Here is a 15216-nt window from a genome sequence, read left to right on the forward strand (position 1 = left end):
GTAACGAGATACTGGGACGCCCCATTTTGCATTTATGCATTTTATGAAGAAGCAACTTGCCTCTGGTTCCATTGTACACATTCATCAAATGTGACTCCAGAACCTCCGAAAACATCTAGAGCACTTCCAATCGTAAGGTCAACTTTTCCACCACTCAGTTTCTTGACATAATCAAGATCTTGAAGGTTTCTCCCGCCACCAGCATAAGTGACTGGAATACTACACCATTGTGCCAATTTCTCGACAAGTTGTTCATCGATACCCTTTTGCAAGCCTTCGTTATCCGCTGCATGAATTAAGAATTCAGAGCAATATGGCTCTAAGGATTTGATAGATGCTGGAACATGTATAAGTTTTCATTGGTAGATTAGAGGAAAATATGAAATGCTTACCCGCATTTACCTCCATATCTGTGATGGTCTGCCATTTGTTCATAGCCACAAACCAAGTATCATCTCTCCTTCGACAACTCAGATCAATGACAAGTTTTTCTTTATCACCACCAAGAGCTTCCAATACGGAATCCAATCGTTCTTGGGAGAACTTCCCATTGGGAAATAGAAAAGAAGTAATAATGACCTACTATTCCAATCAACATCGATCCTTTACCCACCAGTAACACGAAAGAAACATACCCTCTCAGCACCCCAATCAATCCATTGCTTAGCATTTTCATTCGTAATACCACCTCCGACCTGAAGACCATTTTTCCACTCTCCTACGGCTTCTTTAGCTGCCTCTTCATTTCCAGGTCCAAGCATAATGACATGAGCACCGGTAAGACCATTCTCCTTGTAGAGTTTTGCGAAATGACCAGCTGGTAATTTCGAGACATAGTTGGTTTTCAAATCAGAGGAAGCAGTTGTCAATGTACCACCTACAATCTGCTTCACCTGACCGGAATGCAGGTCTATACAGGGTCGGAATTTCGTCATTATGAGGAATTTCTCGACACCAAAGTTTGTGCTGGGAAGATGTCCACGAACAAAACTCTATGTCAAGTAACTTCAAAGGAAAGAGAAGAAAGAATCAAAATAATGGGGCGAAATGCGTTGTTGACCTTCTGCCGTGTAACTAAAATCGTCTTTCCTTCTTCACCCAAAAGAGGGATTTCCTATCCACCACCCGGCAGAACCTCGGCATTCCACCTTAATTTTTTCCCATCCAGAACATTTATATTCTGTGGAAACTTCAACTCTCTACTTTGCGAAAACCACCAAATCACATACAAACAACCTTCAATATGCCGGCCTCCCTCGGAAAACGAAAGCGCACATCGGCTACTACTCTAATCAGCTCGAAACTTTTAAAAGTATCTAAAACTACGCCCATAATACCAGAACCTATACCTGAACCTCTATCAGAAGAAGAAGCTTCCGATAGCTCTCCAGATGACGATGATGATGAAGACGATACAGAACCCCTCGAACCCCAAGAAATATTCCGTCGTCACTTCGAAGCACAGTTTAAACCACTTTCTCCTACAATCCAAAAATCTAAAGCTAGTAAAACAATCGATGATGCAGAAAATGAGGAGGTAGACGATTGGGAAGGCTTATCGGGGAATTCCTCAGAGGACGACGAAGAAGAGGAAAATGGGGTGCAAATAGTTGAACACGTAAAGAAAGTCGATTCACGGATCGCAGGGATGAGTAAAGCGGAATTAAGGGCATTCATGGTATGTATATACATCCAACTTACCCTCTAGTATCTACCAAACATCTCCAAGAACTAACTTCTCCTCCACACAGTCTTCTAAAATCCCCAAATCGCTCCCCACACCCTCCCTCTCCAAACTCCAAGAACCAATTCCGGGCTCCGCAGACGATCCCGGCGCAACCGAAGCGCTGAATCTGAAAAATGATCTAGCGCTCCAACGACTCCTCGATGAATCGCACCTCCTAACTTCCTCCTCCTCTTCCTCATCTGCTAATTCCCATTTAAGCCATACGTTACAGGGGAAAAATCGTTTAAAAGCGTTGGATTTACGTGTGCAAGCGTTAGGTGGGAAGACTAGTATACATAAACAGGAAAGTATGCCGATGGCGATGCGGAAGGGGATAGTGAAGAAGGCGGAGGAGAAAGAGGAGAGGAGGAGGAGAGAGGCGAAGGAGAATGGAGTCGTGCTTGAGACGAAAGGTGGGAGGGGAGGGGGGAGTGGTGGGAGGGAAAGAAGAAAGGAGAGGAGTGGTGTTGGAGGGACTTTTGATGGGGGACCAGGGGTGGGAAGAATGAGAGGTGCGACGTTGAGTTTGAGTAAGAGTGATGTGGTGGGGATTGAGGGTAGTAAGCGGGGTGGAGGGAGGATGGGTAGGAATGGAAAGAGAGGCGGCAGGGGGAGGGGAAGAGGGAATAGGATGTAGGCTCTTGAGAAGTTGAAAGTTGCTCTGGATGTGGTTAGGAAATGCATGTTGTACGAACGTACACTACATTGTTGTACAAAAAACCCCAAGCACAAAAGAATTAATACCCAAGCAAACCACATCAAGCATACACATCATATCACATCAGATCAGACCCAACAATCAATAACGCATCAGGCAAAAAACACCCTCAGAATTCATAATGTACAAATCTCCCATCCCCATCATCATCAAACAACCAAACATCCGGTTCATTCACCCTCCTGAATCATGATTCACCAAGACCAAGACCAGTTCACCAGTGTACAAATAATTTATTTCCATGGCAAGAGTCAAGAGTCAAGACTCAGAGGTAACGATCAGGATCCCTTGCAACTGCGTCAAGTAAATTACACGCACAATTCAATTCAATTCGATTCGCGATTCAATTCAGCCAAAGCGCCCCTCCCTTGAAACTCCATTCAGACCCTCCAGATGCCAATGACCGACGAAAAAACCAAGGAATGGTAATTTATTTTTAAAAATTCTTCCTCCCAGCCTATAGCGTAGCTAAACAATACCGAGTGCTGTTCTGACTGATGGCAAAATCCTATTTACTGTTTATTTGCATATTGGAAATGGCCAAAGGAACCACCGCCATTACTCGGTGTTAGTGGACCTAGACCATTTCCTCCATTATTATTATGCGCAGGCGTGGTTGCTAAATTAGCGTTTCCGTTATTTGGGGTACTGGGTGCACCATTGGCAAAAGATGAGCCTGAACCATTTTGATTCGGGGTTGTATTTTCTTGGTATTGATTATAATGTTGCGGTGTAGTTTGTTGCGTGGTAGCCGCCGTGTTTGCTTCTTGTAGGTTGATACCAAAGACACGACCAAGGTGCTCGTCTCCGATTTCACCGTCAAAAAGACGTTCGCGGAGTTTGAAGAAGACCCGACCGTTGACGAGGGAGTCGGAGCCAGCCTGGTGAATTGCACCTAAGCGTTTTACTTTGAGGACGTCGATCATGGCTTCGAGGTTAGGGTGTCGCTCGTTACGTTGGAGAAGTTCTGCGGTGACGGCATCGACGTGCGAAAGTTGGCCTAATTTGCTCATAATGGTTCCTTGTTGCATGAGATACTTGATATCATATACACTTGGAAAGAACTTTTTCATAAGCATATCGAACTCCCGTTCGTCATCCGGTAATGCCCTTTGAAGCATGATTTTTGTAAGATATCCAAAATCGTAGCCGGCGTGCCCTGAGATCCAACGTTTCTCCTCATCACATACAAGCCCAGAACTAATGAGCACCGCGCCAAACTCAAATGGATCGATGCCTTCTTCCTTTAATCTGCTGAAATCCGTACCGGCAGCCTTCCTTTCGTCGATACCCTTTTCTGCGTACATATCGTCCGAAAGAGAAAACTTAAAGTTGAACTGCCATGTACAAGGCACCTGTACTACGCCGTTGCCAATTCTTCGTCCTGCTGAGTTTCGATCTAAGCCTGAGTCGGAGTGAGGCGTCGCAGGTAATGATTCTCCATCTTCCGAAAATAACGTTATGCCCAGCTGTATAAGTTTCAATAGATCTACGTTGCATCGTAAGCATTGATAGTGATAATCTCCCCTGCCGTTAAAAGATCCCATAGGTCGAGCAACGATCCCAGGAAATTTCGCGTCCTAGCAATGTTAACTCTGGCCTCAACCATCGCCAACAAGATAGCTCACCATAGAAATATAAGGGTATTTATCCACCAACTGCCGCAGAATCGCCATCTCCTCGTGTAGGTTCCCCTTCCATACATCTCGTATTCTACCCTTGTCACGCATACCCCGCGTCCCTGAATCTGCCATTCCGTTGTGCCCTTGTTGTTGTAAAGGTGCCGCAGCAAAACTCATTTGTGCAGCTTGACTTGCTAACCCACCACCTTGCAGAGGGAGACCAGGTGCAGAAAATCCTCCCGGTATACCCATATTAGCTCCATTCGCAAAAGCATTGCTCATGGAGTTGGCACTCATAAATTGATTTCCGATCGAGCCTGGCGGAGGAAGTCCTGCAGTATGTGGTTGTGTATGTGGTGGATATTGTTGATAATGAGATGCCATGCTATTCGGGGCACCCCCATAGCCTTGCATTCGTGGAGGCATTTTGTTTCCGTCGAGTATGTATGTAGGATATTGAAGGTGGATTGATGGTTTTCATGGACGCAAATTGCGCAAGGGAGAGGTCTTTCTATTCGTAGTCGAAGGCAAATACAGTCTTGAACAAGGAAACCAGATAATTATCAGTTTTTAAATTGTTATTTGTTTTCAGATGCAAAATGTCTCAACTCCAAGCCTTGTGTTTCTTTACTTCAAGCTGGCAGCTTTGAATGAGCATGAACATTTGCTGCGGCCGGCGCTTAATTTAGCCGCTTCGGCAGTACCCGCCATTGATGAAGCTCGACCTCAGTAATTGGGGATACCTCCACATAAAGCACAAGTGAAGGATTAATTTCTCACCATGCAGTGCACAAGGTATGTAAATAAACCGATACAGGATACGGATGGCTTGATTATCAATGACTGACCTTTTCAAATAGAATACTCAGAGCTGCACAACGTGCAAACCTCACTGGTTTCGACCCAAAGGCATTAGCCGCCGCATCTGGCAAAAATGCAGGAGACCCATGGGCGAGACGGTGAGATCAGAACCGCACAGATGGAACATGTAGATGCACCGTACTGATTTGTCCGATTAGTGAGGCTTGGAGATATCAAGGACAGTACTCGAGACGGAATCGATTTTCAAACTCCTTCCCCGGATTGGGCATTGCGACGGTAGCATTTACAGTATACTGCGGATACGAATACTTCTTCATTCCAGACGATCATCATTCAGAGGGAGCTCATGGCGCGGGACATCATTGAAGAATGGATGGTTGGAGGGTCGATGTACATATGGGTTAAATTTTATCCTTGGGGCTGATCACCCCATTTCCAACGGGAAATGCGCACACTTCATGCATGGCTATAACTTCTCCATTTCTATGGGCAAAGGCAAATCGTTCGTGACACAATTGCCATGCAGTGGGTACTATATGGGTGATTTGCTACAAGGACAAGCGTCCTACATTTCCAAAGTTTATGGGGCAAGTGTTCTATGGTTAACTTATTGTCAGTATGCTATGTCGTCTCACCAACACCAAATTTGGCGCTAGATCATTGGAGTTTTGGAGAAATGATGTATGGAATCTTGCTTTGAATCATGAATGGGGAAGGACTGGGGAATCTTCTAGAAAGGACGACGGAATGCATTATATATGGTTGATAGCATTAGATGTGATGGTTGATTGCGGCTTTGAATGACAAGGACACGCACGATGTGAGAAGTGAGAGATGAAATCAAGTCGAGTTGGTATAATGCAGTGACATACTGAGATATAGGGAACTGAACCGAAATAGATGACTGATGCATGACCCTTTTAATATTCTGGCACTTTGGCGTGAAGGATACTCTTAATTGCTTTACCGGTGATATAGTGAAAATATGTTATATTGTTCAACTAGATTCTTGATACCAAATTGTTGACTGCTATCTAGGTACCTCGTAGGCCGTGTGCTCTTTACGATCAGTAATACAGCTTTATCATAGATGCCGAAGTCTAGCCATTCTCATGGACCGCTCCGCATTTAGTGCTAACTATTGGCCGAAGCTAGAGAGGCCTTTGATTAGCCGCCCCTGTTCCGGAGAATGAATTAGAGTCAATTAGAATACATCTGAAATCGAAATGTTTTCACCAATTCAACGTGTAGGTGATTCGAGAATCGTAGATAAATTCATAGAGTGACCTTATCAGACCCTCGTCAATTTACCGGAGTATATAAGGAGAGCTTATATTACCTGGTAAGACTACCTAGAACGTTATACACTATTTCGTAAGATCTCTACAAGAATAAGAAATTTCCGCTCGCTAATATAGCCAGCCCAGCACGCTAATGACGTCGGCCTGAGCCGTTGAACAAAAGCTGAAATTTTAATTTAAGTGTTCTGTTGTACCTAGGTAGTCTTGGGCTATTTATGTGTTCAAACTTCAGGGAAAGAGCAAAGCAGCAGCCACAAAATGAACTGAATCGACTGAAATCGACTGAAATCGACTGAATCGCCTTAACATCGTAACCGCGATTTCTTAAGGTTTCCAAGGGTTGTTTACTAAAACCTTAATTTTTTTTTTTTCCTTAATTTTACTCTATACAACTATTATTAATATATTTGTTATTTCAGCTGCTTCTCCAGATACCCCTTTGGCTCCTGTGATTCCGTTGTTAGACTTTCATTATACTGGGCTGGTGAACGTTGGAAGTAGGGTGTTTGCTCAGGAATGAAAAGTCTGATAGAACCTTATCCTTTCACACTAATACTTATCCGGTTATCATCATGGAACCCATGAATGTTTGTCCCAATAACGTTAATAGTGCATTTGTTGGACCTGATGGGAAAGTCCAGAAATTCCCATTAACACAGAAGGAAAAAGATATGTATGCTTCGCAGCGTGCTCTTGAACTAAGAAAGTAAGTCTAAAAGTTTCACATCATTCTTTTCCCTTATCTGATATCTCCTTGTTCGGCCATCTTTCACGTGCAGCATGAAAGCAAACACTCGTGACCTTACTGATAAATTTACTCCTCTTCCTTAGATTCTATGACCCTTATCAAGCAGATATAAATCCACACTCTTCTGAGGACACGTTAAATGGTCGCCTCAACTCTGATGGAGCACTCGATTCTTATGCCGAGGTTGCTATATGGCGGTTAGGGGGTGTTCATTCTATGATCAGGTATGTGAGGACTCCAACTGGTGAGATGGATTTCCATGAATCTAACATTCAGTAGTATCATCGATGGCTCTACCCAATACTTTATTGCAGGAGCACGACGCGATAAATCCTCACCTGATGATGATATTGTTAATGATGCATGGTTCGGTTGTTTTCAAGTGCCAACGCCAGGTGGGCTTTGTGAGGTTAGGAAAACTCACCACGATTCACCGCGACCCCTAGATCGATGTTGACTTGTATTTTAGAACACCTTGGCCATTAGTAATGCTGAAGAGGATCCCTATCCTTGTTTCATTATCGATGATCTGACCAAGGATCCAAGGTTTGCCAATCTATCAATAGTAGATGGATCTTTAGCTTCATATGTGTGGTATGCTGGAGCTCCAATTACTACCAAAAATGGTATAAACATTGGTGTTTTATGTGTCTTCGGCGATCGTCCCATCACCGGGTTGAATTTGGAGAGGAGAAAATGTACGTTCCGGCTACTTGGAACACAATCCGTCACCAATGCTAATCTAACTATTAGTCCTATATCATCAAGCAAACAATATCATGAAATACATGGAAACGCAACGTGAGGCTATCGAAAGACACCGAGTTGCGCTCATGTCAAAAGGAATTGCTACCTTTCTAGAAAGAACTTCTCGTTATACCAGCAGTGGTTTTGATGATCCATACAGCTCAAAGGAAGTAGTTGACGATGTGACTAACAAATTCATCCCCGACGAGACTGATACCCGACGAGATGATTGGCAAAGTGGACATTCTAACATGTCAAATCAACCACACCAGTCTTCGGAATCTGTACTCGATCAGATACGGATAACTTTAGACCACGCTGCTGAGATTCTTCGAGAATCTCTTGAACTTAGCGTCGGGGGTGTTGTATTTTTAGACACGACCACTGGTCATAGTACAGCGGGAAATATGGATGCTTACTTGGATACAAGCACTGATTTAGGTATGGAAGTGAAGCAGGCTGAATCGAGGAAATCATCCGTCCCTAATGGAGAACGGCCAAACTATGAAGATTACCGAAGAAGGTTATCTCAAGGTACAATACGGACTTCGACAGATAAGCATAAACCGGCAAAGATTCTTTCCATGTCAGCAGCGAAAGTTGCAACTTGGGACTCGGAAGCCCATGTCTTGGATGGAAAAACCATTCAATCATTGATTAATTCCTACCCAAAAGGAAATGTTTGGTATGTTAGAATTTGGAGAGTGGCAAGATTCACAACAATTAAAGCTCATCTAGCTAATCCCTATCATAGGTATATTGACGATAATGGCTATTTCTCAAGTTTAGAGCAAATTAACGACCGAAAACACGTGCCTTCCAACAGTAATTGCCCAACCGAAAAACCTCGAACATCTAATAATTTCGATGCTACTAAGCAGGAAGCTGAAGCAATTATGCTTGCCAAGGTATTCCACAAAGCAAGACAAATAATATTCCTTCCTCTTTGGGATTCTGCTGGAGGTAGGTCACATCCTGCATTATCATAAAACCCTTCTGTTCTCGGTTAACTGATTTACTACAGAGAGATGGTATTCAGCCACATTTGTTTGGAGTCAATCGGCAGTTCCTGTTTTTACAGTAAATAACGAGATATCTTACCTGTCTGCATTCACAAGCTCGGTCATGGTGGAAATTAGTCGATTGGATGCATTGATTTCCAACAAGATGAAGTCCGACTTTATTAGCAGCATTTCTCGTGAGTACCCTATCTTTTGTTCCATGAGTTTGCTGACATGTCCTTAGATGAATTCCGTTCTCCACTTCATGGAATACTTGCGTCTGCAGACTTTCTACGAGAATCTAATCTTGATAATTCACAGATGGAATTCGTCTCAACAATTCAAAATTGCAGTGGAACTCTTTTGGTATGTCAATGATTCCATAACTACCCTCGCAGTCCTCCATCTTATTGTCCCTTTACATAAGTCATATGCTGACGTCATAGGACACAATCAATCACGTTCTAGACTACAGCAAAATCAATTCCTTCGAGAAGAAAGAAGGTTCTTTGCAAGGTCAGCCTCACATGTCACCTGGTTGGGCCTTTATTTAATTCTAACTGTCATAGGATCCTTCTCGAGCGAGCTTCATCAAGTAACTAATGTAGCTTTGTTATGCGAGGATACAATTAATGGAATGATTGCTGCTAATCACTTTAGAAGTGTTGCTCCAATGTATAATTTGGCACTTTCAAATGGTTCAACAAACGACAAAAACAATATTTCGCCAAATGAAAGCGCAGCACCATTGCAAATTATTTTAGATTTTGAAATGCGGGATTGGACTTACAAAGTTCATGCTGGTATGTTTTGGTACACTTATGCATGTCTTATCCCACTAATAAATTCAAGGTGCGATACAACGTATTTTAATGAACGTCTTTGGTAATTCGCAAAAATACACAGACAAGGGTTATGTTCAAGTACAATTACAATTACAGCAGCGGACAACTGTTACAGATATTCCGGCTTCAACATCACACCATACGGGAGACTTCATGTGCTTGCGTATTAAAGATTCTGGCAGAGGAATGTCGACCGAATACATGGAACGTAAACTTTACCATCCATTTGCTCAAGAGAATAGTTTTACTCCTGGTGTTGGTTTGGGACTTTCTATTGTGTAAGTTTCTCCATCTACTCTGCACGACTTAGCTAAGGAACGGTACAGCTGGAGCATCGTAAAACAATTGGGTGGTACTATTGTAGTACATAGTGAGTTAGGCATAGGAACTGATGTCGAGGTTCTCATACCCGTGGAAAAAGCAGAGCCTCCTTCGTATGACGATGTAATGAGTGGAGATACTGTTGATACTACCGATGTCAGGATCGCCGCCGAAAAAGCCATGAGATCACTTCGCGATAGAGCAGCTGGAAAAGTAATCTCTTTCGATCGTGGCCAGCTTACATCCCCACAGAATCATGCTTGGGACTGTATCCAAAAATACTGCTCCGAGTGGTATGGGTTCGATATAAGAAAATCTGCTGGAAGTCCACAGACTGAAGATTTACTTCTTATTAATGAGACATCTAAATTTCCAGAATGCTCCCCTTGTCAAAGAATATTAGTGATTCATGCCGCAATGAGTTATCCGATTATCAATAGGCAAGATAATCAGCATTTTATTGCCCATATTTCACAACCAATAGGACCTTACAGACTCGCTCGATCAATTCTTGCTTTACTTGAACAGACGAATAGCGAACCACGCCACAGGGATGCCACTACACAAACACCCCTTGGATCACCAGGAGAGCGTTTTGATAATGAAATGGGAGAATACAGTTTCTTGCCACTACAAGAGCCAGAACCAAATGCAACACATGAAGTAACCCTCAGCTCAGCAAATCAAAAAATTCGTGATGAATTTGCTGAGTCCTTGAAAAGGCTCGAGCAACTTCAACTACAAGCACCTCCTACTGCTCCACCTGAGCCGGTACCTGGACCCCCAATCCCTCAGCGTATATCCTCGAAACAAGGACCTCCAATTTCACCTCCGCCGCCTAAAGCCCCTAAAGTCGCCCCAGAAAACACGCCGCTTCGTATCCTGGCTGTCGACGACAATGCACTCAATCTTCAATTAATACACCGTTACCTCCAAAAACGCAAAATAGACACCATAGTCAACGCGAGGGATGGTTTAGAAGCAGTGGCGGCTGTCAAGGCATCGGAACATGGTTTTGATGTTATATTTATGGATATCTCAATGCCTAACATGGATGGATTCGAAGCCACAAGATTGATTAGAGATTTGGAAGCGGAAAGGGAAATCTGTGTAGGGTTAAATGATTTGGCGGCTTGGGGTGAATGGAGAGAAGATGGAAGCGAGAGGAAGGTTTATGAGGTGAAACAAAGGGATAGAGCGTATGTGGTTGCAATGACGGGTTTGGGAAGTCAGAAAGCGAGAGATGAGGCGGATAGGAGTGGGTTTGATGATTTTTTGACGAAACCGGTTAAGTTACCGAAGGTGGGGGAGTTGTTGAAGAGATTGAGTTGTGAGAAGGCGGATAGGTTGTATGGGAATGCGGCGTTGTAAGTGGGTGTTTAGAGGGGTGTTTAGGGCGTCCAGGATGGTGTAGGAGGTGAGAATAGGATGGGATGGATGGGAATTGGATGATGATTTGTGTGTTTGATATACCTATTTGGAGGACAAATGGAACTGGATGGAAGGGATTGGATGGGATGCGATGGGATGGGGTTTCATGGCCCATGAGATGGGATTGGAGGTGTAATGATCGAGTTACATAATATCTTTTCATTTTGTACGAAGGAGAATATCATACATACACACCTCAGCGAGAGATGAGATAAGAGATAAAATCAAATCAAATGAAATAAGGAGATTATATCAAGGATTCTTTAATTATTATTTGCTTATTTATTTTTGTTGAAATATCTTCTAACCTTGCAATTATCATCTCAAACCCCATCCAATGAATACATCACGTGCGCCAAGTCCATTCATACCCCACCACCAGCCACCACTATTGAACCAACCCCGCCATGCATCAAGCTCTCCTGAACCTACTAAGCTCTTACCAAAACAAAACAAAATAAATGCAAACTACCCACACTCGGCCCCCCATATAAACACTCACATCTCAAATTTTGTTGGAGAATTAGGATCGGATTAATTCCTAATTTTACAAGTTATTCGTTATATTTACGTTAAGATAAGCAAGACAATACAATATGGAATTCGACACCAAGACTCGTAAGTTTACTCTTCTCTTCTCTTCTCTTCTCATGCATATTTGCAAGCTCCCTCCCCCTCATACCATACCATATCATCTCTCATCTCTCCTTTCCCATCTCTCGAGGTTGAGGCAAGAGAAGAGAAGAAGAGATGTAATATACCCAGAGAGAAATACCTAGATACCTATGGAAAGACTAATTGTTTTCGTGGGTGAAAATAGCTCTCTATTCTACGAGTGATAAGTCGTCTTTTGCGTATGTTTCTGCGAGGGATAGGTGGCCTGTTATTTTGGTATGTTGGTTTTATTTTTTGGGTTTTTGGGTTTTTGGAGAGGGAAAGAATGGGGAGGGAAAGAAGGGGGAGGGCGGGGATTGTTTGTGGAGAGAGGGAGGATGGGAGGATGGAGGGGGGGGCGTTGATGGGGATGGGGATATGCGGACAAACATCAAATGGACCGGTGGAGGAAAATGGAGAAGGTTATATCGGAAGACACACCTTGGTGGTTGTGCTAGAAACTTTTCCTATCCACATAGTCTGCCTCCACGGCAGTGGCCCCCGGAGGGCCAGCGGAGCGTCTTTTCAATCGATTGATTATTATTATTCCTAAATTTTTGCTAATAATTTCACAGACTGGTGCAATCGATGATGTACACAGAGCAGTATCTGAATCGACAGGTAGCAAACATGAGGAAGGGAAACGTATAGTCGAAACTCTTGCGAAGCTAAAATACGAGCTTCAACATGATAGGAAGTTAACGTATGGAATTCTACTTTTTTGGGAGTTCCTGCGCTGACCTGGATTCTAGTCCTCTTCTTGATGATGGTCAACCAGATATTGAGGGTTATAATAAGGAATTGGAACAACTGGGTTATCCATCATGGTTTAATGTTCCATGGTTATTTGCAGAATGTTATCTCTATAGGTACATCTTTGATACATTATCCTTATTCCGGATTTAACTAACAGTTATATTACAGACGCATAGCAACCTCCTTTTCCTTATCCAAAGAATGGAAATCCCATGATGTATTTGCTCGTCAAAAGATGTCAACATTTCGTTCCTCCCGTCCCGCTGTTCTCGAACTCGCAAATCGCTATCACGAACTTATAACCCAAATGTCAAATGACAAGAGTCAAGATGAGGAGGCGGAAAAGATACTCTTCATGGAAATGTGCGAAATTTGCTTATGGGGAAATGCAACCGATCTCTCACTTTTAACATCCCTTACCTATGAAGATATTCAAAAATTACAAGGTTCTGAAGCACGAAAGAATTCGGAAAAGAATATCCTCATCAATGATTTGGGTAAAGTTTATGATGTTCTTAAGGCGGCTAAGAATGAAGGAAGAAATCGTCAAGTCGATATCGTACTTGACAATGCTGGATTCGAACTCTATGTGGATTTAATCTTGGCCGGATTTTTACTCAGCGCAGGTCTTGCCACAAATGTCGTCTTACATGCTAAAGCCATTCCATGGTTTGTGTCCGACGTTGTACCAAAAGACTTTTCGGATTTATTAAATGCATTAAATAATGCTCAATCCTTTTATTCTACACCATCTGAAGATGAACAGAGAGATGGAAAAACACCAGAACCACTTTCCAAAAAGGAAGAAGAAGAATTAGATTTCTTGTTTAACACTTGGAGCGAATTTCATTCAGAAGGTCAATTAACATTAAGAGCTAATAGATTTTGGACTGAAGGAGGTAGTTATTGGAGATTGCCTGGTACGGCACCTAGATTATATGAAGATCTTAAGGAAAGCGAATTGGTTATTTTCAAGGGGGATTTGAATTATCGAAAATTAACGGCTGATGCTATATGGGATCCTTCAACACCATTTACGAAAGCCATTGGACCATTAGGACCAGAGTCTGGTGTTAATGTATTGGCGTTGAGAACTTGTAAGGCGGATGTGGTGGTTGGATTGGAGGAGGGAATAGATGAGAAGTTGAGGGGAATGGAGGGAGGTGGCGGGGATAGTGGGGAGAGGAGGTGGGCATGGAGTGGGAAATGGGCTGTGGTTAGTTTTTCGGGTGGAAAGTAATGGGTGTGTAGAGGAGGGAGAAGATGGATGGAATGGATGGTTGGGATGAACGACGAGATAGATGGTTGAGATGAGTAGTGAGACGAGTGAAGAAATATATACCTAGAGCATATAAATAGAGAGAAATGGTGTTTTTAAGTATTATACCTATTCATAGAAATTCAAAAATACACAGTATTGTCTAGCTATTTCGTGTCTATTTTATTGATATATTTTGGAGAGATCGACCAAGATATTGAAAAAGACGGCTGGATTTAGAGCTCTATCGCATATCAAATCAGAATGTTCACCATTGATCCCAAATATCTTTTCCTGCTTAATTTGGAAGGACGGTAAGAAGTCACATGGTAAGATTACAAGAATGAAAACACCAACTTTGTGTTACCATCAAGCTTTTTACAGTAATTGAAGTTTCATTCCTCCTTCTTAACAATCTAATTTATTGCGGTTCCAATAATCAGTCGATTTACTTTATTTGAGGACAGTAGTTATCTACATCTCAGAAATCCATCAGATATATATATATACACCAGGTGAGTCTATAACATAACTTGTCCAGAATTACGCCATCATTTGATGGTAGATAGTAAAAGTTGAGTCATTAAGTCAATTTATAGCAACCAATTCAACTCCAATGGCATCCCTCACACCTTCAGAATACCGCTCCCAATTCTTCTCCAAAGAATGGACAATCAGCATTCCCTCCAACCCTACTGTGAAATTCTTCCGCGCAACCCCATCGCACTTTGACATCTGGCTCCCCATCGCCACAAACACCAACAACAACAAATTACAAGACAACAAAGACCAAATCTGGGACGACGTCGCCATCTCCAAATTAAAAATCGATATGTACAATCAATACATCAAATCCAATAGCGATTTTCACTGTCTCAAGGTTCTAGTAGAGGTTAATGGACAGGTTAGCGGATTTGGGGATATTTTTGTCGTGGAGCAGGGAGTTGCGAATATTGGGGTGGTTTTGAATAAGGAGGCGAGAGGGAAGGGATTGGGAAAATTAACGGTGAGTGTTTTGACGCAGTTGACGTTGGATTTTGGGTTGGACGTTGTGGCGGGTACGATGGGGGGGAATGCGCCGATGCGCTTTACGTTGAGGAGTTTGGGGTTTAGGGAGGAGGAGAAGGTTATTGAGATTTTGGGGCGTGGTGTTGTGGCGGAGTTTTCGTATAGTCTTTTGAGGGATGCGTGGAAGGAGGTTGAAATGTGTGTGGTGTTTGGTGATGGAGAGTGATTTGGTGTTGTTGGTTTTTCGAATGGTATTTT

The 15216-nt window shown here is 42.8% G+C and overlaps 7 protein-coding genes across 7 annotated transcripts; 5 read left to right on the top strand and 2 right to left on the bottom strand.

Moving 5' to 3' along the window:
• Positions 1 to 41: 41 nt before the first annotated feature.
• SS1G_12457 (hypothetical protein) lies at positions 42 to 935 on the bottom strand (the record flags this gene model as incomplete). Its single annotated transcript, XM_001586421.1, has 3 exons — positions 42 to 337; positions 393 to 579; positions 636 to 935. The coding sequence occupies 3 exons, from the start codon at positions 933 to 935 to the stop codon at positions 42 to 44; spliced, it is 783 nt and encodes a 260-aa protein (XP_001586471.1).
• A 308-nt stretch (positions 936 to 1243) lies between these two features.
• Positions 1244 to 2363, top strand: SS1G_12458 (hypothetical protein; the record flags this gene model as incomplete). The annotated part of the gene is made up of 2 exons (XM_001586422.1): positions 1244 to 1678; positions 1959 to 2363. 2 exons carry the CDS (start codon positions 1244 to 1246, stop codon positions 2361 to 2363), a joined length of 840 nt encoding a protein of 279 aa, XP_001586472.1.
• A 593-nt stretch (positions 2364 to 2956) lies between these two features.
• On the bottom strand, positions 2957 to 4492 carry SS1G_12459 (hypothetical protein; the record flags this gene model as incomplete). The annotated part of the gene is made up of 2 exons (XM_001586423.1): positions 2957 to 4024; positions 4073 to 4492. 2 exons carry the CDS (start codon positions 4490 to 4492, stop codon positions 2957 to 2959), a joined length of 1488 nt encoding a protein of 495 aa, XP_001586473.1.
• A 355-nt stretch (positions 4493 to 4847) lies between these two features.
• Positions 4848 to 5254, top strand: SS1G_12460 (hypothetical protein; the record flags this gene model as incomplete). The annotated part of the gene is made up of 3 exons (XM_001586424.1): positions 4848 to 4861; positions 4936 to 5025; positions 5086 to 5254. The coding sequence occupies 3 exons, from the start codon at positions 4848 to 4850 to the stop codon at positions 5252 to 5254; spliced, it is 273 nt and encodes a 90-aa protein (XP_001586474.1).
• Positions 5255 to 6761: 1507 nt separating this feature from the next.
• SS1G_12461 (hypothetical protein) lies at positions 6762 to 11222 on the top strand (the record flags this gene model as incomplete). Its single annotated transcript, XM_001586425.1, has 11 exons — positions 6762 to 6895; positions 7021 to 7161; positions 7214 to 7346; positions 7407 to 7635; positions 7691 to 8369; positions 8439 to 8647; positions 8709 to 8882; positions 9007 to 9051; positions 9255 to 9488; positions 9538 to 9808; positions 9857 to 11222. The coding sequence occupies 11 exons, from the start codon at positions 6762 to 6764 to the stop codon at positions 11220 to 11222; spliced, it is 3615 nt and encodes a 1204-aa protein (XP_001586475.1).
• Positions 11223 to 11878: 656 nt separating this feature from the next.
• SS1G_12462 (hypothetical protein) lies at positions 11879 to 13932 on the top strand (the record flags this gene model as incomplete). The annotated part of the gene is made up of 5 exons (XM_001586426.1): positions 11879 to 11900; positions 12103 to 12173; positions 12512 to 12639; positions 12689 to 12805; positions 12861 to 13932. 5 exons carry the CDS (start codon positions 11879 to 11881, stop codon positions 13930 to 13932), a joined length of 1410 nt encoding a protein of 469 aa, XP_001586476.1.
• A 634-nt stretch (positions 13933 to 14566) lies between these two features.
• SS1G_12463 (predicted protein) lies at positions 14567 to 15184 on the top strand (the record flags this gene model as incomplete). Its single annotated transcript, XM_001586427.1, has 1 exon — positions 14567 to 15184. One exon carries the CDS (start codon positions 14567 to 14569, stop codon positions 15182 to 15184), a length of 618 nt encoding a protein of 205 aa, XP_001586477.1.
• Between the last annotated feature and the right edge of the window lie 32 nt (positions 15185 to 15216).

The sequence above is a fragment of the Sclerotinia sclerotiorum genome, genomic scaffold (genome assembly GCF_000146945.2).
Source record: "Sclerotinia sclerotiorum 1980 UF-70 scaffold_21 genomic scaffold, whole genome shotgun sequence".
NCBI classification, from domain to species: domain Eukaryota; kingdom Fungi; phylum Ascomycota; class Leotiomycetes; order Helotiales; family Sclerotiniaceae; genus Sclerotinia; species Sclerotinia sclerotiorum.